This window comes from Merops nubicus, unplaced genomic scaffold (assembly GCF_000691845.1).
Source record: "Merops nubicus isolate BGI_N331 unplaced genomic scaffold, ASM69184v1 scaffold13505, whole genome shotgun sequence".
Classification (NCBI taxonomy): Eukaryota; Metazoa; Chordata; class Aves; order Coraciiformes; family Meropidae; genus Merops; species Merops nubicus.
This window is the reverse complement of record NW_008607714.1, coordinates 32966-57689: the sequence shown is the minus strand read 5'-3', so window position 1 is coordinate 57689 and position 24724 is coordinate 32966. Positions and strand designations below refer to the sequence as shown.

The window sequence follows — 24724 nt, the reverse complement described above, 5'->3', positions numbered from 1 at the left end:
CCTGCTGAAAACGTGACCTGCTACAGGCCTCTGACAAACCCCAGTGGCATGTACAGCAATGCAAATACCAGAAAACAGCATTCAGAATGCAAAGAATTAGACACCGGAGCAGTGCAAAACAGCAAGGCCTGGTCTAGTTCAGTTAATCTCCTTATTTTGAACTAGCTTATGTAACACGCTGGAAATTTGGCATAATTCAAACACGTTACAATTCCTTCAGCAGTAAGAGCACAGAAGTCCTCTCGGCCACCTTGCAAGGTCTTGTTACCCTTCCTAAGGCAGAGCAGTGTGTCATGAGCGACGAAAACACGACAGAGCAGCAATGCTTACAGCTAGGACTGGGCTTTCAGCCGTGTGATGCCAACTGGTCACTATCTGAGCATATGCCCCACGGTTAAGCTTGCAAGGAAAGGGGGTGTTGCCTGAGAAGACAGCATTTGAAAACAACTCATTTTGTGCAAAGAGCAAAAGAAGGAAGGAGGGGGGAAAAAAGTCTGATTCAGAGAATTGTAACAGTGAGGGTCATGTTAGGTCAGTGAAAGGCCAATGGGTGTTTTCCTTTTAGAGCAGGGCTCCTGAAATAGCTGAAAACAAAGCACTTAGTATTTCAAAGTGGTTTCAACAGCAACGCAGCTCATCATTGAGACACAACATGAAGATTAGTGGCTACAATACAACCTCCAGTTCATTTGACCCGCAGCTTCTTTCCCAGAGCCAGTCTGTAGGAATGCATAAATTTAACATGATCATCCTGCTGCATTTGGTGATGATCTCCGGCTCACCGCTGTGACCCTCGCCCTGCCCCAGTCGTGCCACCAGCGTCACTACCCCAGGTCTTAACAGATCTTCCTTACACAGCTGGTGCAACTCCATGCGTGTCGCTTCCTCATGCTGATCTGTGCATCCCTTGAAATGGTCCAGAATGTTCCAGTTGAAACTTCTGTTGTATCAAGTACTTTCATAATACTAACACAGAGAAGAAATAATGTGTGTATCCTGCTTAGGGTGAAGTGAAAAAGATCTCGTGTGGCCACTGAGGAACCTGTCCTACTTCTCTCCCCACACACACAGTCCTAAGCAAGTGCTGATCCACATCTGACTGTACGTTATGACATTTTAGGCTACTAACCACTTTTTCCTCCCAGACTTTCTGGCAGAAGAGTAAACTATCCCACCACGGGGGCAGATGATAGGGCCAGTTTAAGGGAGAGTGGGTAACAGGAACTGAGCAGGGCTGCTGCTCTGCCACAGCCCAGCCCAGAAAGCAGAATACAGGCAAAGGCAAGCCAGCCTTCGTGCCCTTCACCTGCATCCCCTCCGTCCTCACAGCCCACACCATCGCCACTGCCCCCACACCTGGCGCTGTAACATTTTCCATCTTGCTTCAGGCCCATCAGCATCTCAGAGAAACAGTACCTGACCCTCTGCCAACAGCCAATTCAAGGTCAACCCACATGACTTAGGGGGAAATGGTTACTGTGTTAACATCAGAAATTTGTAGGTTCAATTTGGCAGAACTGAGTGTGAAATGACAATTATGTTTAAAGAAGGGTAACACTTAATCTCATAAAAAAAGGTTTAGTCTTCTGACACAGTCAATTTATGTCATGAGGAATAATGAAAAATGATTTTTAATTTCTTTTAAAATACAAATTTATTTTTCTGCTAGAGGTTCAGTACCTAACTAATTGGCAAGAATGGCTTTCTCTCCTTGGTTACAGGACTCCAGAGAGTCCAAGATGACAGACAAGGAGGGCTGTTGGGCACTGTCACTTTCACTGTGGAGTAGAGGCTTTGGGGAAGGAGCTCAGTCTCATGGGTCATGGAGGAACAGAGAGGAACATACTGCACAGCTCCCTGGAAGTCCCACCAATTGCCACACTGAAGATCCAACGGTTTTGTTAAATAAAAAAGTATCAGTGTTGTAATCTAATCAAATGTCATTGCCACTGCTGCCTGTAGTGTCTCCTCCTACAGAGCAGAGCATTTGTTGAAGTAAAATGGACTAATACATTGCTATTTACTTCACAGGGGCAGGTGATTAAAGGTGTTCCACCACTGCACTCCTTTATGTTCATACCACTGTGTCTCTGATTGTAGTGGAGTCCCCTCAGAACCAAGCCAAGGAATAACGCAGTGAAATAGAGCTGTGAGATTTAGCACAGAGTCAACTGATCTTTAAGTGATGAAATGGGGCCAGCAAATTGTAATTGTTTTTCTGACTTCTGTAAGGATAAGTATTTCTGCACAAATATTTGACATCCAAAAATTCCTAGTTTGCTGCCTTAGTAAAACTGAGATGATGACTAATTTAGAAGAAATTTTCAATAAAGAAACAGTCAATGATTTTAATCCCTTACAAACAGCAGAAATCCACTTAAGGAAGCATTCTTTAAAAAGTCCCTTTGATATTTAAACCCCTCCACTGGCACAGATTGCCATTTAAACTGCTAAATCATCTTTGTAATTTGAAATCATGGCTGAGGGGCTGCTTGGTGCAGACAGTGGCAAGGCATGCTACACGAGTCAATTGACAAAAGGTTAGAGCACAGAACACTTCACATACCAGTGTGTCACAAAGGGATTTACATGATAAGAACATAAACCAAAACTCTAGCTATCAGTATAGCTCAGTGATATATGGCTTATTAAAGCAGCCTCTTCTGTGACAGTGAAATACTCTGTGTTCAAAGTATGGCATAAAGAGACAAACTGCTTAAGATATGTCTAAAAATCTAATGCATAGAAGAAAAAATCAGTTCTTTTTCTTTTATCCCTGGAGATATGTCAGTGTATGTACCGTATCTGAATAAAATACAACAAACAAAAAAGATAATGCCAGAGAAAATTAGATCTTTTCACAACTCAAAACAGCACAGCTAGATTTATTCCCACTCAGTGCAAACCCAAGACATCTGTTCACAACAACTACAAGAATCATTAATACACCTGTATCAGGGTTATCAACTGAAATCTACTGTACAAACCATACAATAGTCTGCAACCATTTTGAACAAAGCAAAGCTCTCTCCTGTGGGTAAAATACTGATAGAAATTGCTGCTGTAGCAATCTGTTAGGGCTTTAATTTATTATTTTACCATATGAAGGACCATGGTACCATGACTGAGAATTATTAAATATGATTAGACACCACACAGTCCTATTTAAAGCTAACACAGCAGGCTCTACACTGTAACCTAACCTCTTCTGAGAACAGCTGGATTTTTTTGAGTAACTTAAATGCAGTTAGTCCCTCCTGTACAAATCAAGTGTTCAAAAGGTAGAAATTACCTCCTCTATAACAGCAAATATTATGTAGAGAGGAAATAATTAACTGGCCTCCGAATGAATGAATTCACTAAAGCTGCAAGGTTTTGTTACATGTTTGTAAAGAGCCTTAGATTCCTGTGTTAAAACACAAATAAGTCATTAAATATTGCCAAGCTAGTACAAAGGACTCACGTGAGCAACGAAAAAGCCATGAACACTCAAATACTCACATTATTACCTGACTACACGTATATCCACTGACTTTAAGGTCTGTTAGGAGTGAAATTATACTGTATCCAACTCAAAGGCCAACTCTTTCCTACAAGTTTCCTCACAAATGCACTTTTCCCAAAGTGCCATGGCAAGGGATGTAACATCTTTAAAACTTAGTTACAGTGTGAGGCCTACAAAAGCAACCCGACATTTAGTAGTCAGTTATTAGTAACCCCTGTCAGAGCCATCACCTCTGATACTTGTTTCCTCCTGATCCTCAGGAAGCTTACAGCAAAGGGGCTAATTACATTGTGCCTAAACACAGAAGAATGAAAATAGGTGAGGAATTCTCTTTAGGGGAAAACCAGAAAGCAGCAGCAAGCCTTTAGGTTTCAGATTGGCGCTCAAGAAAGTATGAGAGCACCAAGAGCAGCCTGTGAAGAACATTTTTTCTTTAATACACCATACCATAATTATGTGCAACTCACTCATCTCTGACGGGAAGAGTGATGCATATTGGTTTTGGGAACGTCTCTAATCACTGCCAAGGAAGCTTCACATATTCATACTGCAGCAGCCCTTTGCCTTAGCAAAGCTCACCGTTTTGAAAACTGCACATCTACTGTCTAGTAAGAAATCAGCTCTTCTTTCCTTTATACACAACAAGGCAATGTGTGCTAATCTAGAAGTTTCTAAGAATTTTGAGCCATGTTCAAAATGCTAAATTTTAGGAGTATCAAAAAGTCTAACAGCTAGGTTGACAGCAATCATGCCTATAGCAGAACTTCTGTAAGCAGAATTGGATGAAACGATACAGAAATGTGCCTATAACAGGGAAATGCAGAAAAGGTAAAATTAATGAGATCCTGTTGTGACAAAAAGCTTGTAGCCATTCCTTCTAGTAAACCAATCTGATTTTGATAATCTAAAAAACAAGAAGAAATAAAATGAATTGTAAGTTCATAGTTACACTTCAATACTGTAACTATTTATTTCAAAGTGTGTTCTAGAACAGTCCAAGTTAAAAAAAAAAAAAAGGCCAACACAGAAGTTTCATAATGCTTTTTCTGATGTTGCCTTGACTTCTATTGTTTCCTCACTGAAAAAGCAATTCATAATTTTAGTTTTAAAAACAAATAATTTCAATTGTTGAAAAATACTTGTTACTAACTTAATGGCTCCATGCAAAGTATTTCATAGCAATTTTAAGTATTAGCAGCTACTGGAAGAATGCGGAAGCCGTATGCAAAAAGTGTATCTTGTTATGGCATTATTCTGCAGAAAATGGAAGTGAATTTCTGTGAATTTGTACTTTTTAAAGCACATACGAATACTGCAGAAAATAGAATAAAATGGACAGTAACACCCAAGATATACTTACCATTTGTATTTCTTCAGGTGACAGCTCATCTTCACCTTTGCCGTCCCCCCACAATCCAACGTTACCTTGGGCATCAGGCAGATTCCTCTCTGTAAAAGAACCACCAAACCTTGGGACAAGGCAGGACACTGGATAGTAAAGTGAAAATAAATTTTTCATCCAGTTCAGAATGTTGATGAAACTGTTATATCTCATTTGTCATTGACTGAGATTCACCCTATATTTACAGCACAAAAGTATACCAATAACATTTAACTTACACATTGGGTGGGACAAAAGTCTATGCATATGTTTAATTTCGAGGAGATGCACTAATATATTGACAGTGAAGGATGTCAAATGACTTCATAATGCACTAAGACTTGTTAGGGTACAAAGCAATGTAGCATTTGTCTTCTAACAGGAGAAAACACACAATTTTCAAAATGACAGTCTATATGCAAACTATTATCTTCCAATGAGACTTGACAGAACCACCTCCTCCTCATTCCAAAAAGTAAACCCAGAACCTCGAAGACATTTTGAGCCAGCTTACAGGACAAACTCAATTCCCTCACACTGTTCAATCTGGCTATTACAGTGCAAATCCTACAGCAGCACGCTGTGCAACAGAAATCGGATCAGACCCCGCACCCATCACAGGCTCCCCCTCACACATCACAGCTCCTTCAGTGACTCCAGCAGCACTTCCCCCTTGATTAAAGCTAATCACCTGCATAAATCTTAGCGGGAGCTGGGCATGAAAGATCTTGAAGGCTATTTCTGGGATATTCCCTTCTGGAAGATTTATTTTTAGGCTTAATTATATGCTTCTGATTATAGATGAAGACGTTAGGATGGGAAACAAAAAGGAACTATGCTACAGGAACCTACTGTTTCTGAAGCTGTCCTAGCACCCGTGTTTCAAACCCTAGCGATGAAACTGCTCTCTAGAGAAGGCCTCTCTTGTGCCCACTGGCTTTGACATTTTTACAAAATCCAGAAGAGATTTGTGCCACGCCACAGTAGATCAAAGATGAATCTGCTTTGACTTATCAGATGCAGTTCACAATTAAAATAGACAAGGGCTTAGTTTTTACTTTTTTATAAATTTCAGGCTTCCTATTTATACAAGTCATTTTTTTCAGACATTTATAAGTATTGTCACTTGCTTTGTTATAAACTTCTAAATCCTATGTTTTTCCATTGCATAAGCAGCACTGATGCATCATCATTCAGATACTGACTTGCCTTGGGAAGCCTCTGAAATGAGTAGTTCTATTTATAAACAAACATATGAAAAGGATTATAAGAGGAAGTTTTCCCCTTTATCCTTCACTAGGATGTTTGTGAAAAAGCTTGAAAAATAAATATTATAAAATATTGTTGTGTAAGTCCCCTTTATAAATGTGGATTTTGCTTCCCAGTAACCAAAACAGGTTGTACAAACAATGACAATGTTACAAATGAGGAATGCAGATAAGGAATATAGTAAATTTAAAAAAAAAAAAAAAGGCAAGAAAGCCAACAAACATAAAATCTACCCACAAGCATCAAAAATAGATCTGTTCTTTCTTATAAGTAATAAGAAATGAAACCAAGAATACCTGTTAAGATTGTTTAGAAAGGATTCAGCTCTTTGTTTTCCATGGGTTATCATCAGTGTTTCAAGTCTACTTCATTTGCTTAGGTAATGAAAGTACTTACATTGTATCAGAATTATAATGAGTTATTTACTGGATTCAAAGAAAATAAGATAACTAGTTTATGAAGCCAAGGGGGGGGAAAAAAAATCCTGTTTTATCTCAGAGGAACCAATTACTTTCAGGCACTGTTAAAAATCCAGCACCTGTACCCAATGTGATCACTAATAAGCAAATAGACTTATGGTAAGAGGTAAGCAAGAAACACTTGTCTCCCCAGGGTCCTTCCTGTCACTGTGGTATGTTTCTGGCTACTGGGAAAGTTGTTCTGCAGCTTTCATGGAGCCCACGTTAATGTTTATCTACAGTTCAACCAGCAAAAGCCAAACTACATTGCTTTTGCAGAAAAAGAAGCAGTTAATACATGACAGAGACACAAAATAATGATCAAATCCTCTCAACCCTTTTCCACCCTGAAAGGAGACAGCTGCTAAGCTTGTGGACCACTTCAAAAGCTACTCATTATCTACATTTATTTCCATAAAGTAAATGTCAAATTTGTAATATGCAAATAAATACTGTCAGCATATAAAAGCAATCTCCAGAGAGACTGATTTCCTACCACGAGGCATGTCCAGTGTAATTCTAATTTAAACAGGTGCATTGCCTCAAAACAAAAGTAATCACATTTTCCTTTGTTTCTGCCAAAAAACCCAGACAAATCCAAGTTGTGCTTCAGCACACCAAGCAGGACATTCAGCTGTTCATCATAATGTTCAAATCAAGAACAAGGACCACAGGCTGCTCTCAGAACTATCTTTACAGCTGAGATATTTAGCCCAAGGGATCCAGGCACCCTGATGATGGCTAATTCATAAATACGAATGATCACCACTTTCTAAATCACCAACATCCTGAGGATGAAATAGTTTCCTTCTAAACGAGATTACTTCTCCAGTTTCTTGAAAACGTGAAAAGTTACTTGGAAAAAAAAAATAAATCAAAGGCTATAACGTTTAAACTGAGCTTCTTGTTTCCTAGTCATCTTGTTCACTCTATTTCCATGCTTTGACAACCACCTACCAGGGAAGTCACAAGGCTGATTTCTAAAAGCAGCAGCAACCAACACTTATTCCTATGTCAGGAATCACAGGCTGTGTGCATTTACAAACTGTTTCAGGTAGATTTATTTTGATATACAAGTTTCATAGTTTTCTCAAAGACTAGTCAGCAATCACTCGTGAGTACTGCATCAGCACCACTTAAGTGACAGGACCTCTACTTTCTTATTAAAAAACTCAAGCATAAACTGATAAAAGTGGGAAGTGGAGTAATCAAAATTAATGTGCAAAAAACAATGCTTCATTTCTGTCTACTGCAGTGGTTTGCTGTGTCCAAAGCAAGTAAAGAACAGCATTTTCCACAATGTGGCACAGATTTTTCGAGCTAAAAATTGTAATGACACTCTGTAGTGGGAGTGCACACTTAAAGAGATTGCAGAGACAGTCAGTAACATGGAAAGAGCACAGGGCAATGAAGAAGCAGCAGACATTGCTGCTTCTCTGCTGGCACTAGCTCACAGCTGCAAAACACTGATAAGGTGTTAAGGTGAAACTCATCTATGTTGACTACTATAAAAATGTAGTAAGCACTGGAAACAACCCATAATCAAAACCTTTACTTCTCACAGTAGATTCAGTGTCAGGGTGTGGGGGGGGTAAGCAAGCTCATAGAGCTGAAGAAGGGCAAACTGGTCAGGAAGATAAGCAGTGCTGTATCAGAAAATGAAACCATTTGCACACTGTGAGGTAATTGAGTCTTAGAGACTTCATCCAGAAATGGAGTACCCACTTCACAGGAATCCACCCTTTGTACGGCCCCAAAGTCATCAACCAGAGGAATTTTACTCTTTTAATTAAAAAAAATCACCAAAAGAAACAATAACTGATCATCAGATGATATGGCCATGCAGTGCATTTCTTTTATGTCAATGAAGTATTATCCTAAGTACTGTCACATTTCATACAGCTTGTTTCTCCCAAAAAAACCCAACAAGTCACACTGTCAATCACAGGCTCCTCTACAGAGCACATCAGGAGAACTCAAGCCAGGGAAACCAACTGCAGAATCACAGAAACAAGGTTGTCTTTAAGTATGAAACCTGAAATTATCTGCTTAGTGGTGTTACTCCAAAAGGCACTCTGCAACAAAGTTCTGCCAGCATGCACAGCCCAGGACCGACTGAAATGGCTCTGAGAAGGGACTTGCATCCCCCAGCCTCAGAAGGAGGCCACCAAGGAATCAGCAGCAGTGTTCACACAGCCTGCCAAGAACGGTACCAGCTGAAATGACCCTGAGGTCAGAGATACTGCTTTGCACTTCTGGCTATTTTCTGCCCACTGAATGAGGAGATGCAATCCTTCCAGCAAGGAAACTCAATGCTGTGAAGAACACGCTCAGAACTATTGGATCTGGCCAGCCAACCACCTCTCCTCTATAAGCATATTCTGCCTTTGAGTTCTTACTGACGTAGTGTTCAACGCAAGGTCTCTGTCCTTAAAAACTAGAAAATTTTCCCAGAAAGTTGTTGAGCTACTTTCCAATTCTATGCCATCAGTGAAAGGAACGTGGAAAATCCAGACAGATCTCTGAAGGTGTATAAGTAGATGGATGTTGATAAAAATAAATAAAAAGGAAAGAGTTCACACAGAGTTTATTGAAAGGATGAGGAATCCAGCAGGGCTTAAGACTTTTTTAGCTGGCTGGAAAAAGCATGTCAAAAACCTTAAGATTTTGCTTCCTCAGTCTCACAATGTAATTCACAAAAGCCTGATCAACTCAGGGAAGATGAAAACAGAAAAGCTGCAAGTCACAGGAACAGGCCCTTGTAATGTGAAGAAAGTACTATTGAACAGACAGGCCTTTTCACGAAAAGTGAAATATAACTAAGGTTTATTCTTACCTTTGCTTTCCTCAGGAGAAAGTTTTTCTTCAGAATCTTCTAAAGGATTCTGTGATGACTTTTCAGGGGAAAGGGGTGATTTGGACACATTGCTCTGCTCAGGTTCAAGTCTGGACCTAGAAGCACAAGAACCTGTAATTTAACTGATGTTACACAGATGAACTTCTTTAAAATGAGAACAACCACAAGTTATTCAACACCAACTCTTGCAAACTTCACATTAGAGATTTCCTAGTCAAGATACAACATGTACTTAGCAACTATCACTAAAATGTTATTATACAAGCAAAGAAAGCATGGATAGTATTCCTGAACAGAACACATTACATGTTTGGAGTTGAGGAGAATTTTGAAGGCTACAGCGCAAACCCACAGAAATGTTATTAAACTCCTTTCAAAAATTCAGTGTATTTTTTAATTTATATTTAAACAAACAAACAAAACCTTTTGGTCATACCGTAAATTCTTTTTAGTAGCAATAGCCAGCACCAGTACTTCATTTTCAAGTAATAATTGCAATTTAACTTTAAATTATCAATTATCATAAAAGTAAGAAAATACAACAGAATTCGCTTTTCTCTGAAATAAATATTTTTTCCTTTAACTAGTTTTAAAGAGTAATTTAACCAGCATGAAAGTGATCCTTACTTTGTCTGCCAAAAGTCACAGCAGACCATTCAGAAGCCAGGAAAAGAAAAAATGTCTGCAGTGGAGAGATGTATACTACAGCTAGGTCCCTGCTACGTAATTTTACTACAAGGGCAATGAAAAAAAAAATAAGAAGCATTTTTAGTGATTGTCTATTAAGTACTTGTCTTAAGTATTAAGTATGCTTCACTGTGGTACCAAAAAAAGTTTAAAATTAGTGGCAAAATATTTTTGCCAGCAAAATTCTGTGGTTTATTGTTGTCTACAATGAATTCTGTAACTAGTCCATAGCAGTCAGTTAAATACTTGGCAATTAGGCTGCTAGAGAAGCTGAAGAACAGAAACAACCAAGCAATGGGCTGAATCACCTGCTGTGCCACCTTCATCACTTCCTCCCCTCTCAAATATAATCAACAGTTAATCTCACTATTATCTGCAGTCTCCCTGCTTCTTAACAGAAGGTGTTGCATTTCGTGTTCCTTTCTTTTTATATTGTGTCTAAATTCTAACTCATAATTAGAAAATTCTAAGAAGAACAGAATATAATGCATTAGTCATCACTAAGTGACTATGTTATTTAGGCAAAAACCCTCAGCAACAGAGCTTTTGTTAATTTTACATAAAACCCTTTTCTTCTTTCATCTCCTCCCTCTCAAATCCCAAATTTGCCTAATGGGGAAAAAAAAAACTTTTCTGGATGTCCATGCAGTTCAAATAATAGTTCTGATACTAATAAGACACTAGTTCCCCAAATAATAAAAAGATCAGCTTGATTTGAATAACTGCATACATAATACACAAGATATTCTAATGGCAAAAGTTGATAATTGAAAGGAAATATAATTTTGAATATGAATAAACATAAAAACTGAAAATCACAACCAAGTACCTTTACAGAAAAAGCTGCTTGTGTTTCTGTTTCTCAGCTTTTCATTCTGGGGAACTAGTCCAATGTAATTGTCAGAACTTTTATATAAAAAAAATGAGTTAATACACAAAGGGAATTTATGTAAGAAAATTATAAAACTCAGGCAATTTGTTGAAGAGCTTAGGATGTTTATCTATATAAAAGGAAACATGAAGTATATTTCTATTGCAAACCTCTCAGTATTGTCTGATATGCACATATTTTAAGTTGACTAAATTGCAGGAAAAAAGATCTGCACTAGGATTAATTTACTTTTAAAGAAATGTATTCCTCTATTGTTTGTTGTCCTTAATTTCCACATTATGCTAAAGTACAAATTTTTCAATTAAAAATGAACACAATGCCTGGGAAGAACTATTTAAAGCATGCCCAGTTCTTTTAGGTGATGAAACATGTTCTTATTATCACAAAAAGCATCTGCTGAAATCCTTGGGGAAATTATGAAACAACTAGTTGAAGACATATAAAAAAAGAAAATTTTTCTTCAAGTCATCATAAAGATTGGTTTATGCCCTGATATTTATTTAAATCGAATTTTAACTTAAATGACAGTTTAGCCATTGCATCACATCTGCAACACATACAGACTCCAACTGGTCAACATCTGTTTTCTAGTTCTCACATCCACAAAAAGAGGCAGTGAAGTATCCTCCAAAATCACATAAAAGTACTTCATCTTCTTGGTTACTTTTCAAAGCCTCATTGCTCTTTATTTAAATGGTATCCTAAACTTCTGAAATGGTTCTTTCATTGCTCCATGTTTAACATATATCAAATTGAGCTCTCCTCTCTCTTTGAGAAATCTTGAAAATGGGATTTCAAATGGAAATGATAATATAGGAGCACAACAAACAGAAGGGGTGACATTTGTTAGCCAATTCTGTAACTGCAGGAACCAAGCTGTCCTTCTTTGAAGTTCCTTAGTGTGGAGAATACAGATACAATGACATATTTTTACACTCAAAAAATGTCACAGAGTTTGTTTCTGTATATTTTTTTTTTCCTGAAAAGTTATGGAAGTTACAAAAATACCAGTGCCTGACTTTTCTCTCATTACTTCTTACCAAATTTCAGAATTGGTTTGAGGTATTTTGTTTACTTGGTTTTGGCTTCTGCTACTATTAATCAGGAGAATATATCTGAGTGAATCTAACTGTGCTTTATCATGCTGCATCACTCTGAATAAAATGTACTTGGGGACTTTTGAAAACATCTCCCTAGTTTCTATGTAAATAGTTGATTGAGTCAACCACCAAACTGATAAAGCAACATCAAGTCTTGGAAAAACACTCAAGAATTTATTTACTGATGTGTGTGTGTTCTAGAATTTGTTATTTTTAAATTAAAATGTACATATAAGAACTTAAAGTTAGAATTCAAATAATGCAAATTGTGAAGACATGGAAAAGTCTTTCAGGTATTAAATGAATTGCAAAGCTGTTTATTTTCCCTATCACTCTTACATCTGGGAGTGTGCAGAAAAAGAAACTGAGTATGTTTTTTGATACTTGACTAAAACAAACACTCACCCCCCTATCCCTAAACAAAAAGCCAGCAAGCACATCCTCTTTAACTTCTCCTGGACAATTTCTTTTCTACCTTAGCAGCCTGAACATATGCCATGATAGGAAGCAGAAACCCTTTGGTTTCAGTTACATTCAAGATTTTTATTTTAATCATGCTTCTACCTGCCATGAAGACCCACCATCAAGTAGCATTTATTCACAACATAATGGTTTGCTTTAGCAGAATGGTAGTGGCTAATAAAAAAAAGACAAAAAGAATGGGAGAGAGAAGTAAACATCTCTTGTACCTAAACAGACAGTATCCTAAATGTCATCTCTGAGACATTACCAGCATGCAGGTAGATTTCATTCTAAATTATTTTATGCAGAATATTACTTAATGTAGGTAAAAAAAAAAAATCAATTGTTCTGTTTGCAGAATTCCAATAGGTTTATAAACCCACATTTTACTGATTCTGTGATTTAATCATTTACATAAATGTAAATGTACAACACTATATTGGCAGTCTATCACTTACAGAAATAACATGCCAGAAGTGTAAAAGAGCCCTGGAATGCACCTGCTGACAGCAGAAGTTGCTCATCCTGCTACAGATTTCCATTAAAACAATCTCCTTAGCATCTAAATATGAATAATAGTTTTGCTGAATGTCCTACAAACAAAAGGCACAGTTACATTATTATTTGACACTACTCACAGTCTCTTCTTATCTAGCACTCGCTTAACGCGGATGGCTCTTTGTTCAGAATACAGCTTACACACTCCTGTTCAAGACACCAATGAACAAAATTTCAGGCTAGAAGAGCACAATTTCTTTCTTGGAAGACACAATCTTACATATTTAACTATTCAATAAATAGTAAGTACTTTTTAAGTAATCTTCAATGAAGTCCAAGACAGCTGTTCGATGCTCCTTTACCTGAGTGGACTGGACACCCTTGTGTGCTGAAAACCAAAAGAAGTATGTTACATAATCTTTTAACTTTTTACTGAATTGCACAAAAGCCGGCATTTTCACTTGATATGCAAGTTATATTCAAGAGCCTATTAACATTTTATGTAAGTTATATACCAGTATTCACTTTAAACATAGCAATATTTAAATATAGGTTCTGTAAAACTGCAAATCATTACAACAAACCAAAAATTAAAACAATTGGTGCCTTACAGTATTCATGTTATTGATTTGTTATATATACCAAAGAGTCATTTTATGGCAACTGAATTTCTAACGGAGAATATATGTTGACAAGCTAAGCATAGCAAAACAGATCTAGAGATTTAACTTGCTTAAAATACTGAAGTTCTAACCCCATAAATTCTCAAGTGTATAGACTATGGTGAAATCTTTGGGATTTATTGTGCCACGTACCCCTTTAATTCACATATATTAGTAATTCTTTTTTTGATACCACCTAGTTCCCATGCATGACTGACTTCCAATGATTCTGAATAGCGCTACAAACTATGTTTAGATGGCATTTCAAAGCTGATGAAAATCTTTGGTTATTGATATAACACACACACAGCAAGTCAACTCAACAATGGCAAAAGAGAATTTCTCTCTAAAATTGTAATAAGATAGTGTTGTAAAAATAAGATCCTGTATTCAAGTTGTCAAAAACACTGTTACTTTACCAGAACTCTGTTAAAGTTATTTGATTAGCTCAAACTTGGAAAGATTATAGTTGCAATACCTTACGTGTGGACAAGCTAAAAAGAGACAACCATTGAATTTAGTGAGCTTTGGTTGAGGCCTCTGTGCCACAGGGCTAAATTACTGCTAAAGTAGTAAATATTAAAGACTATCTTTTTTACACTTACTTACTATTTAGTGTACTTGAACAAATAAATAAAATTTTATGTTCTGGCTTCTCTTTCCACTAACATTAAAGAAAATTAAGTACAGTCCTAGCCAGCCAATGGGATTACAGAGATGCAAACAAAAAGGCAACGACGCTTCACCAATCGCTTTCCAAAAGCATTTCAGATTCACCGTTCAATATTCAGCATTATATTAGACTTTGCCAATAACCAGGAAAAACATTTACGAGTTGCTCAGTTTACCTTCTGTTCTCAGCTGATGAATGGCGTCGGCACATGTCCTCATAAATATCTGAGCATCTTGATCTATCTGATCACGCTCTGTATCTGTCATCCTCACATACTCAGACATAATATGGCTGAGAAGCAAGACAAACTGTTACTTAGAGAAATTCCCAACATAAAATCTACAAGTACACATCTTAGACCTTCTTCCCACTCACCATTTCCACAGAAGCTTTTCTGCATCACTGATTTTCACAGAAAAAGTAAAAAGTCCAATAACCATCACTGATAAATATGCCACTCCTATAAAGCTGAATGTTTTTTGAAAACATTTTTTGACTAGTAAAAGATGTAGAAAAAGCAATATATGCTACCATCTTGTACATAATCAAATACTGGGCAGATCAGGAGAAAATAGAACTAGAAAATATATATAACCCTCAGGACTCATTCTGATGAGGCATACTCATGTTTAAATACATGGAAACAAGTAGGATAAAGGAAGACCTAAAATGTTGAAGAAAGTACAAAAAAATTGGCACTTATTTTACTTAAATGTATGTTCTCATTATCCTAATATTGACCTTACTTTTTGAAGTGCCTATACTATGAAATCTGTGAACTCAAACCATAGTAAAGAAGAATATTAGAAAATAATGCACATTTTTAATATTATGTCTATTGTAAGATTTATTAAAACCTGTTCCCATTATTTATTTCTATTTTAGATTATAGATTATGTATTTTGTATTTTGAAACAGGATTAATATATCTTTTTGTTACGAAATTAAAAAAAATGGAGGCCTGTCAGTATAATACTAGCACACTGTAGACAAACACTAGAAAAGCACACTGTATAAAGGTATTTAACAGTGTTTCCAGTGCCACTGACGACAGACCCTTGCTACAGCAGCTTATCTTATGTTCGTCCTGGTTTCCTGATGATACTGCCATCACAGCCTACTATATTTCCCTTTAAAAAACAGTTAAGAGAACAACTTATACCCTCATTTTAATTTAGATTTTTATTTATATGAGAAAATTTCCCCACTTGTTCAAGGTATTTATAGTGCAACTATATTAATGCCGTAAAAATAAGGGATCTTCAGTTGGCAAAGCTAGCCTGATGCCATTACAGATCTCTTACGCACTTCACTGTAATAATTTCCAAATCTTCCCTGTGTCAGCTGCAACCCCTGCCACAGAAATGCCTACAACCAATTCACATCACCCCATTTCATCATCTCTCATCACATACAGAACCACCAGCTCCTTCCTGTATCTTCCCTGTGCTGTGAGCATGGGTCGCCCAGATTTCCTCCATAAAGTTTGAAGCCTATGCTAACATCCCTGAGTGTTAATCCAAAACGTCTCCCTTCCCTTCCCATCCCACGTGATTGATTGCACATGAAAAAAGCAGTGCACGGTTCATCTGGCTTGAAAATTAGTTCCTGTTTACTCTCCAGCTAGTCCACAAGCACAGATTAGCCAGCAAACAGTAAAGCAAAGTAATTAGAAGAAATAGCCAGTATTTCACTTGTTTGTTTCCAACACTGTCATGTATTTGGCATCTCAACATCAGGATTTTTTTCCTCTCCTCATTAAAACTATTCTAAATCTCATAAAATCAGTTTTTATAACTTACAGAAAAGCAGTCATATTTAGTGTTTCCATTTGTGTTTTACTGGCTGAGTTGCTCTCTTTTGGTCAGGACAGACAGGTTTCACAAATTTGTAGCAAAATCCCTATCACAACTGGACTCAGTCGTCTTCTAAGCTGCAACTCGAATTTGCACACTCTGAGAAAGCAGCTTCTAAGTGATGAAAGACTTTAACTAGTCTGGTTTTAGAGACATCTAATGGAAAGGCTTTCCACGGCCTGGTTAAGATGACATATTGATAGTCACATATGCAGTATAAGATAGCTCATATTATTAAATATATTAAGACAGACCTGTCTCCCACTCTTTGCACAGCTTATATAGATGGGGCTTTCTGTTACTACTCTGTGGCATAATCAAGTTTTCAGCATCTGCAGAGCCAGAAAATCCATTCCTACATCCATCTCCACAGAGGCCTGGACAGAAGTGGCCCATTAAGATCTCCTGGTTTAGAACAATAAATAACATCATGCAGTGATTTACTCCTACTGAATTACTTGAGCATGTTAGGGAACACATATTCAGATGATGGAAAATGAGGATGGAGTAACAGCTTTGTGAGGGCCCCTTGGTGAAGTAACAAAATCTTCACTCTTCTATTTCAGATTACAATAATAAGTTCTGGCTGGCCTGCTACCGAACTGAGCACAAAGTTCTTGGTATTTTTATGTCTAGGTTTTTGTGTCCTGTCCAGTTTTGTGGTGTTTGCAGAGGCCTATGCTTTCAATGCACCTGTTAACATTACAGGGTAAAATAAAGATTCTAAAATGCAAAGCAGGATTTTCTTTAGAATCAAACTTAGAAATATGAAAAAAAACCTGCCTCAGGCATTCTTTATTTTTTACTAATAGTATAACTAGTAGTACTACAGTGATACACTGAGGATAACTGTAACAGCTTAAACATTAATAAGCAAGTTGTTCAGTTACTTTTCATAGTTGCTAATACAAAAATACGGTAGATCAAATTCCCAAATGGGAATTTCAGCTTCAAAAGCAGTAAAATGCAGCCTCATCCAGTAAACCAGAAATAGAATAGTTTTCCTTATAGAACTGCTTCCAGCTCACACAGTGTCTGGTACCAGTGCGTCTGAACAAGAGCTAGGAAAGCCACTTGGAGGCAAGGATACCTGAAACCAGATCTCCTTGGGAAGGCAAGAACAGAGTCATACAATCACATCCCATCACATCAGAATGTGTATGGCACCCACTAGCACTAACGGGTACTGAAGTCCCCATTGCACTCCCCAGTAAATCTGCACATGGAGATTATACTGAAAGTCCATCTAATCACCATCCTCTAAGCCTTACCGTAAAAAGAACCACTCATTTAAAAAGAACAGGCCAAGGGAAAACAAACAAACAAACAAACAAACAAAAACAAACACAAAAACAACAACAAAAAAAATCCACAAACAAAAACCCAACCAAACAAAAATATCCATCTGTATCCTGTACGGCACAGATAAAAATAGTTGCTTGTGACAGTATCACAGCAATGGACTGATATATCACTAAATCAAGATAGGTTAAACAAACCAGGTTTCTTCCAGAAGCAATCATCATAAGCAGCCAAGACATGCACTGGCTAATGTGTGCAGATAAAGAAAAGGCAAAGGGGCAAAAGAAATTCTTCTAGATTTTTATCCTAATCAACATGAGAAAGCTTTATGAGAAACTTGGACTGGAAGGCAATTTGAATTATTTGTGACTTTTAAGACCCATTGGTGAAGACTAAGATAAAGACAGTGCCTGTCAAGTAGGCAGATTTCAACAGTCTAGAAAAATCAGGAGGTTAAACTGCATAGAAAAGGGAAACGTAAAAAGGAACAGAAAAGAATTCAGGTCAAGTAGTAGTTTTTTGTATAGAAATTACATTATCATAATTTGCAATTCTGCCCTTGATGAAAGGGAAGAATAGACAATGAAGTAAGAGATGAACTTAGCTACTTCATGAGCTCTTTACTGAGGTCAAACACAAAAAGCAGAATACAGAAAGTTACAAATTAAGTCTGATTGCTACTGACAAGTCTAAAGGAACACAGCACGTAGCGGCTCAATCAGAAAAGGGTCAAGTGTAGGATGAAACACAACGAGTGAAGTCATTACAAAAGAGAAGCAACAAGCTGAATCAAACCTCTGCTAAAAGACTAATATTTACTGTTTTAGCAGAGATATACCAATGTACCCCCTGCAGATACTGCCTTACAAATATATACAGAAATGCTCCTACACGCACATAAGTACGTAGGTATATGCACATACCAACATGCATGTATAAACGGACTTGTAAACACAGCAGGCATTTTTAAACTGCTTCCCTTTGGGCACCTAGTATGTTATAAATTATGTTATTTCTTATTTAACTACCAAATTCAAACAATCGTTACATTTTGTGCATTTTAATTGAATGCCTTTTTCCATCCAAATGCTGTCTTACATAAATCCAAGGTAAAAACTTATCTACTCAGATGAGAAAACATTGCACAACATATTTAAAACTTTTTTTTTAAGTCTGTGGGGAAGCTTCAGGTACTAGAAAATGCAGTACACAGGCATACCAGAATTAACATTTTCAGCTTTCTGAAATATTGCTGAGAAATTCCGGAATGCTGATAGGAAGAATTACTATTTCTATAATATGATATATAAATTTAGTACAATCAAAAAAGCAGAAAAATAATTTGAAAATATCTCCCCGGAGAACAGGAAAATACTATATACTCCCTCACGAAGAAAGACCTTACAGATCATCTACACGTTTTATTATCTAACAAAGCCTTGCATGTGTGAAAATGTGATTAAGTCAAGACAAGAAAGTAGTCTGGCATTGTCCAGGAGCCAGTAAGACACTATTCATAGAATCCTTTAATGGCTACTTCTTTTCTTTCATGGGTTAAGCCACGAGAAGACTCTCCAAAAAACTACAGGCTAAGCATTCAATGATTTCCTGTTAGGTGGCAAACATGTAACTGATTTGTTTCTTTTTCCCCTCAGCTTTACTAGGGAGATAAACTCTAGGGTAAGAGAAATAATTACTGGACACTAACACTATTTTTGAAGACAAAAAATTTGTTAAGAATTTTTTCAAAGTATATTATTTACAACAAGCAACATATGAAAAGTTCAAACACTTAACCACACAGAAGGACCACAGAAGAATGTAATGAAGACACCAGAAGCCACCCACCCAGCCTTTCCCACTGGAAAAAGCATCATTTCTACTCAGAACCAATCTATGCTACACTGATGAACTAGACAAGTATCTTTGCAGTTGCAAAAGACAATAACTTAGCTGTCTAATAATCCCAGATAGAAAGTTCTTCTCTCAGAGATTTTCCTTTTATGTATGAGGTGTCTGTGGTCAAACTCTAAAATTTTCTCAATTCCTTTCCAATGTTAGAATAACTGTTGGTCTTTAAATGGTCTAAACCTTTAAAGATCCTCCAGAGAAACTGGAGGCTGTGGAGGAATCCAGGAGGACCACTTCAAACTCCCAAGTTTCAGGGCACTACAGCGAGTTCCTCAAACAATGTTTAACACAAATGTACAAACTGTCTGGGTGGTTGAGTGATCAAAAACATGAAGAAGTCAATGATGAAAAGCAAGGGCACAAGTTGTTCAGAGATGAAACATCAGACATTTTACCAAAGACTGAAGACAGGATCTCACACAGCACAGTGTAGAAAGCAATGCAGGAATGAATGCATTACAGCAAATGGACTGAGAGGAAGAATATACAGAATGTGTAGCAGCCATGCACTAAAAAGGGGAAGGTAAGTAACAGTCCTTATCTGAAAGGGATGATCACAGTTTGCTCAGTAAGCAAAAGTAAAAAGCACCCACATCTTCTTTACATCTTCAGGAACCACAAGTCCCTGCCTTCTTTCCAGGAAGAGTGATCAACTTGTTCTGCTGGAAACAGTTTGTGATCAAGGGCAGATGACAAAAATAGCCACCTACTCTTAGAGCTAATTTTCTGTAGAACTGAAAAAAAGGAAAGCTACTATTAATTTTTTCTGTTATGACAACATAAAGGAGAAATTATTCCATTAAAGTCAATAAATTATCATCATCATATGACGTATGAGAGAAGAATCTCATTTTCAGACTTCAGGATGTCAGGAAGGAGTATAATTTTCTTCCTCTCTCTCTCTTTTTTTTTTTTTAAACAGGATTGCTCATCAGCAATTCACAGAAGATAAGCATTAGCCAAATGCAACATGGCTGGGAAAGTCCTTATAGATCACAATTTAGCAGGGATCATTTTCTAATAGATGTCTGCTGATTACTGTATTTACTCATCAATTGAAAATTACTTTTGTGATTATCTAATGAATTTAAAAAGGTAGCAAGTTCTGTTACAAGGAAAAGTCCTTGGCTATTTTTCTTTACACTTTCCCAAGGACTGCTCCCCATATAGTGCTTTCTAAACACCAGTATGAAGCCTAGTAAGTCTACTTGAAAAAGCTGGTGAGGAAGTCCTTTTGATAAACCTTAAACCGGACATGAACCAACACATCCAAATACTGTTCACCACTGCTCATTTTAAGTATTGTTAGACCATTTTCCAATAGGAACTAATTAATTTTCTAATACTCTGAGATGCCCTAAAACATTTCTTGATTGTTGGGTTTCACTTCTTTCCAAAGATTCTTGGAGAGAGACTGCAGTTCACAACATGACAAGTGCCAGCTCAGAGACAGCACAGATGAGCATGAACAGTGATGGTGCAAAGTCCCATGATTTAGCTACATGTCTCTTAACGAATGCCCTGCCATTGAATGGATTCACTGGTCACAAGCATGACACTCAGAGGGCTTCATTAGGTTTGAAATGTCTATATGAAGCGACCAAGTAAATAACAAAAATCATTTAAGTTAGTTTTCTTTAAGACAATGCTCTAATGTTAAAAAACCAGCAATGGTACATACAAAATTATTGGTCCTTCCCTTAGCAGGTGTAACCAACAGTAGCATAAGCAATTCATAGTCTCTGCTACCCACTTAGTGCTTTCATTATTTATTATTTTTTCTTAAAATTTGTGCTGCAAAGAAGGCCCAAGTTTTCACTATTATTGCCAATACAAGCCCAAATTTTTAAGCCAAATGACAAGAAATAGCCCTAGATTTGGAGAGAAATTTGGAGATTCTGTATGTGCCTCTCTGTAAATCAGAGCCTTCCAACAAGCCAGTTTCAAGTTTCTTTCCACTGTAACTCATGCTGTCAGTGGAAGATGATATCACATCCCTGGTGCTGCTAGAGCTCTCAGAAGTTCCATCCAGAGAAAAGAATCATGGCAGACAGGATAAAACAGATGAGAAGACACAACAGAAAGCTGAAAACCAATGTGCATGAGAAATCAAGTGAATCCTGATAAACAGTAGAGGATAAACAAGCAATGGCCTGTAAGTCAGGAAGCTCAGACCACCACATTAGTTTCATGGGTTTTACCATTAGTATATTTTGTAGCTAATAGTGAAATCATGAAGATAGAAGGTGAATAAACAATTACTAATTCTTGAGCTTTTTGGTATTAATTAGGTATCGATTTTAGTGTGTCAGTTAAATATTTAAAGCTTGATTAAGTGGGTCAGGGCCTTAGTTTTAATTAACCCTTCTTCCAATTGTCTTTCTTACTGCTAAAAATATTCCTCTAAAACTGAATTAAAGCAGCGTATTTTGTGTATGTCAAAAATAATACCTCTATTATTAAAGAAATTATAGTCTGCAAAAGTAAGGTCAAAGAACCTGGACGAAATACAACATGAAGAAGTTTTAAAAGACATACAATAATTCAACTTGGGAAGTCAAAAGCTGAATTTCACCAACACATTATGCTATAGTGGGAAACACAAATAGCAGGGTTGAGAAAATACAGAGTAGTCAAATTTCATGAACAAAATTAAACCTCTTACAAAAATTCCTGCACAGATGTTTTGTATTCATGTGTTTAAAAATTTTTCCCTATACCTTAAGTATTGAGAAGTTATTAAAACTGCTGTTTTGAATAAGAGAGGCATTTGCTAAGACTGCAAAACTGACAGCATGGATGCTATGATCCCTCTTTGTATCCAAGAAGTAATATAGCATAAGCAATCTAGTATGGAATTTGACAGTGCTATTTTAATTTTTACCATTAAAGACAGATCAACTGCAATCACAAATAAGATTTGGAGGATTATTTTATGGTTTATTAAAGGAAATGACACTTCTTTTTTCCTCTCCTTAGGTAGTATCTGAGAATCACTATGATAACTGGTTAAAAGCAAATTTACAAAAAGAACATTAAAAACTTTTAGAAAACAAAATAGCTTGGACTAATTTTTACTAATCTTACCACTTCAATTTTATCTACAGTGCTGTTAATAAAATACATAGAGTACCCAAAATCTAAGTACTACTGACTGCTCTACAATTACTTGAAGTTTCTCAGCCTATGCATTCACATAAAGTTTTCACACAGTAAAAACAGTTATTCCAGTATTAAATTGGTAGCTCCATCTAGTGTTGTTCATGACCTATTCCAAGAGGATCTGAAAAGCAGAGCTGTCATGACATGCAGCTGCACACTACTTCTGCTTGCTGCTTGGGAAAGCAGTTCCTCAGACACCCTGCACATGGAATTGACACCCACATCCCCAAGCATCATTTTCAACTGCATTGACTATGAATAGATCTCACAGTCTTACATTTATAAAACATGCCAAAATAATATTTTTTTTTTTTGTCTCATTTTTGAAACAACAAAATACTCTTTTTAAAATCTCAGGGAGACAAAAAAAGGTGTCAGAAGTCTTCTGGCAAGTTACTTAGGTGCACATTTTGCCATCACTGACTGCATAGTATTGCTGTTACTATGACAGACTCTTTCAGGCCTAGAAGTTGTTTCTCAGAAAGATTGTTCCCCCAATATGGATCAAGTCTAAGGCATAGCAGATGGCTGATCTCTTCCTGCTGTCTTCTCCTAGGGGACAGCTATCTGTCTGGATCACACTTCTATCTGGTAGCTGTGCAGTCTTTTGGAGAAAGGTATTAAACTGACTTGGGACTCAGTATCTTCAACCCAAGATGACTTCAGACTGCATTTTCTCTACCTTGACTGCAGCAACAGCTTAGCTTTAGTCAGGGTTGTGGCATAACTGGAATGCAGACAGGGCTGATTCACCCCATGCAATACTGCAGTCATTTTAATTGACTTGAGAGACACTACAGAGGAAATTGTGAACTTTTAGAAGATCCTTTAAAAGGGAAAGCTTACCTACATGGTTTCATTTGGATATACCCCACCCTCCACACCAAAAAAACCCCAAGTGGTCTGTGTGCTTGATGACTTGTGCGCCTGATCACAGATGACAGTGAAAAAAAAAGATATTTAGTTGTTTTAAACGATACTCTTCCCATCACCCCAAGAAGGGCCTTGCCACAATGATCAACCTTTGTCATCTCAAGAACAACTTGCTGACATTCTCTTTGAAGTGGAAACTTTCCTTGGTAGAAATTCATTGGCATCTTTGCAAAGAGTGCACCCTATTTCTTTAATGTATCCCAACTGGGATATGTTCTGTATTGCATGCACTGTACATTCTTCCAATTTTACATCTGGTTGGAATTTTAAAAGTTTTGGTTTTGAACCCAGATCTTCTAATAAAATGGTGTCCCAAAACCATGGAAAACACCTCTTTCCATACACATAACCAGCATGGCAGATCAACCCTATTTAAACAACAGTGTGACAAAGGCTATGCAGTTTTGATTATTGAGTAGTTAACTTCATAAATCTGAAAAAAAATAAATAAAACTATTTAAACACAATGTAGTTACCTGTAAGCATTAATGTAATCCTTTCTGTGTTGTAGAAGAAAATCTTTCAGCTTTCCAATATGAGAAATCTAAATTAATGGAAATCATAATTAAACTTCAGTCAGATAACTGATTACTTTTATTTAAAGTTCAATATTCCACATTTCAAACATGAGTTTGTAAAATTATTCTGTAATTAGGATAATGAAATTTTCTTTTTACATTAGCATTTTCACATTTTGCAAGCAGTATATAAAAATAATCTAAGTATATAAAAATAATCTAATAATCTGTTTTATGAAAGTACAATTCAAAGAGGTAAAAATACATGCCTTCTATCCAAAAAACATAAACTAAACAGCAAACACTACTATACACTAAATATAACTACACTATTAAACATTTAAGGTATTAATATGATAATAACAACACAAAATATTATCTAAATTGGCAATCCAGAACCTAATGTACATTTTAGAAAACAAATTCATTTTAGAAGATCATGCAAGAAAGTTTTAAAATTTTACTGGCAAGATAAGATGTAAACATTAAAGTTCAGTTATCCGAACATGTAGAGCAAGCCTTTCTACTTTTGCCATGATAGAGGGACCACTTGGTGCCCAAACTAAAGTATCATCTCTGTCATCTCATAATAATTAGT

At 36.7% G+C, this 24724-nt stretch overlaps 1 protein-coding gene across 1 annotated transcript in view; it reads right to left on the bottom strand.

Annotated features, from left to right (window-relative positions):
* Positions 1–24152, bottom strand: part of STX18 (syntaxin 18) — a gene marked incomplete at its 5' end in the record, with an annotated part of 28018 nt that extends 3866 nt beyond the window's left edge. The window contains 6 exons of the mRNA XM_008940041.1: positions 4866–4954; positions 9450–9565; positions 13250–13316; positions 13420–13497; positions 14620–14735; positions 24085–24152. Coding sequence (XP_008938289.1) covers positions 4866–4954; positions 9450–9565; positions 13250–13316; positions 13420–13497; positions 14620–14735; positions 24085–24152 — 534 coding nt within the window. The remainder of the gene's footprint in view (positions 1–4865; positions 4955–9449; positions 9566–13249; positions 13317–13419; positions 13498–14619; positions 14736–24084) is intronic.
* Positions 24153–24724: the final 572 nt, after the last annotated feature.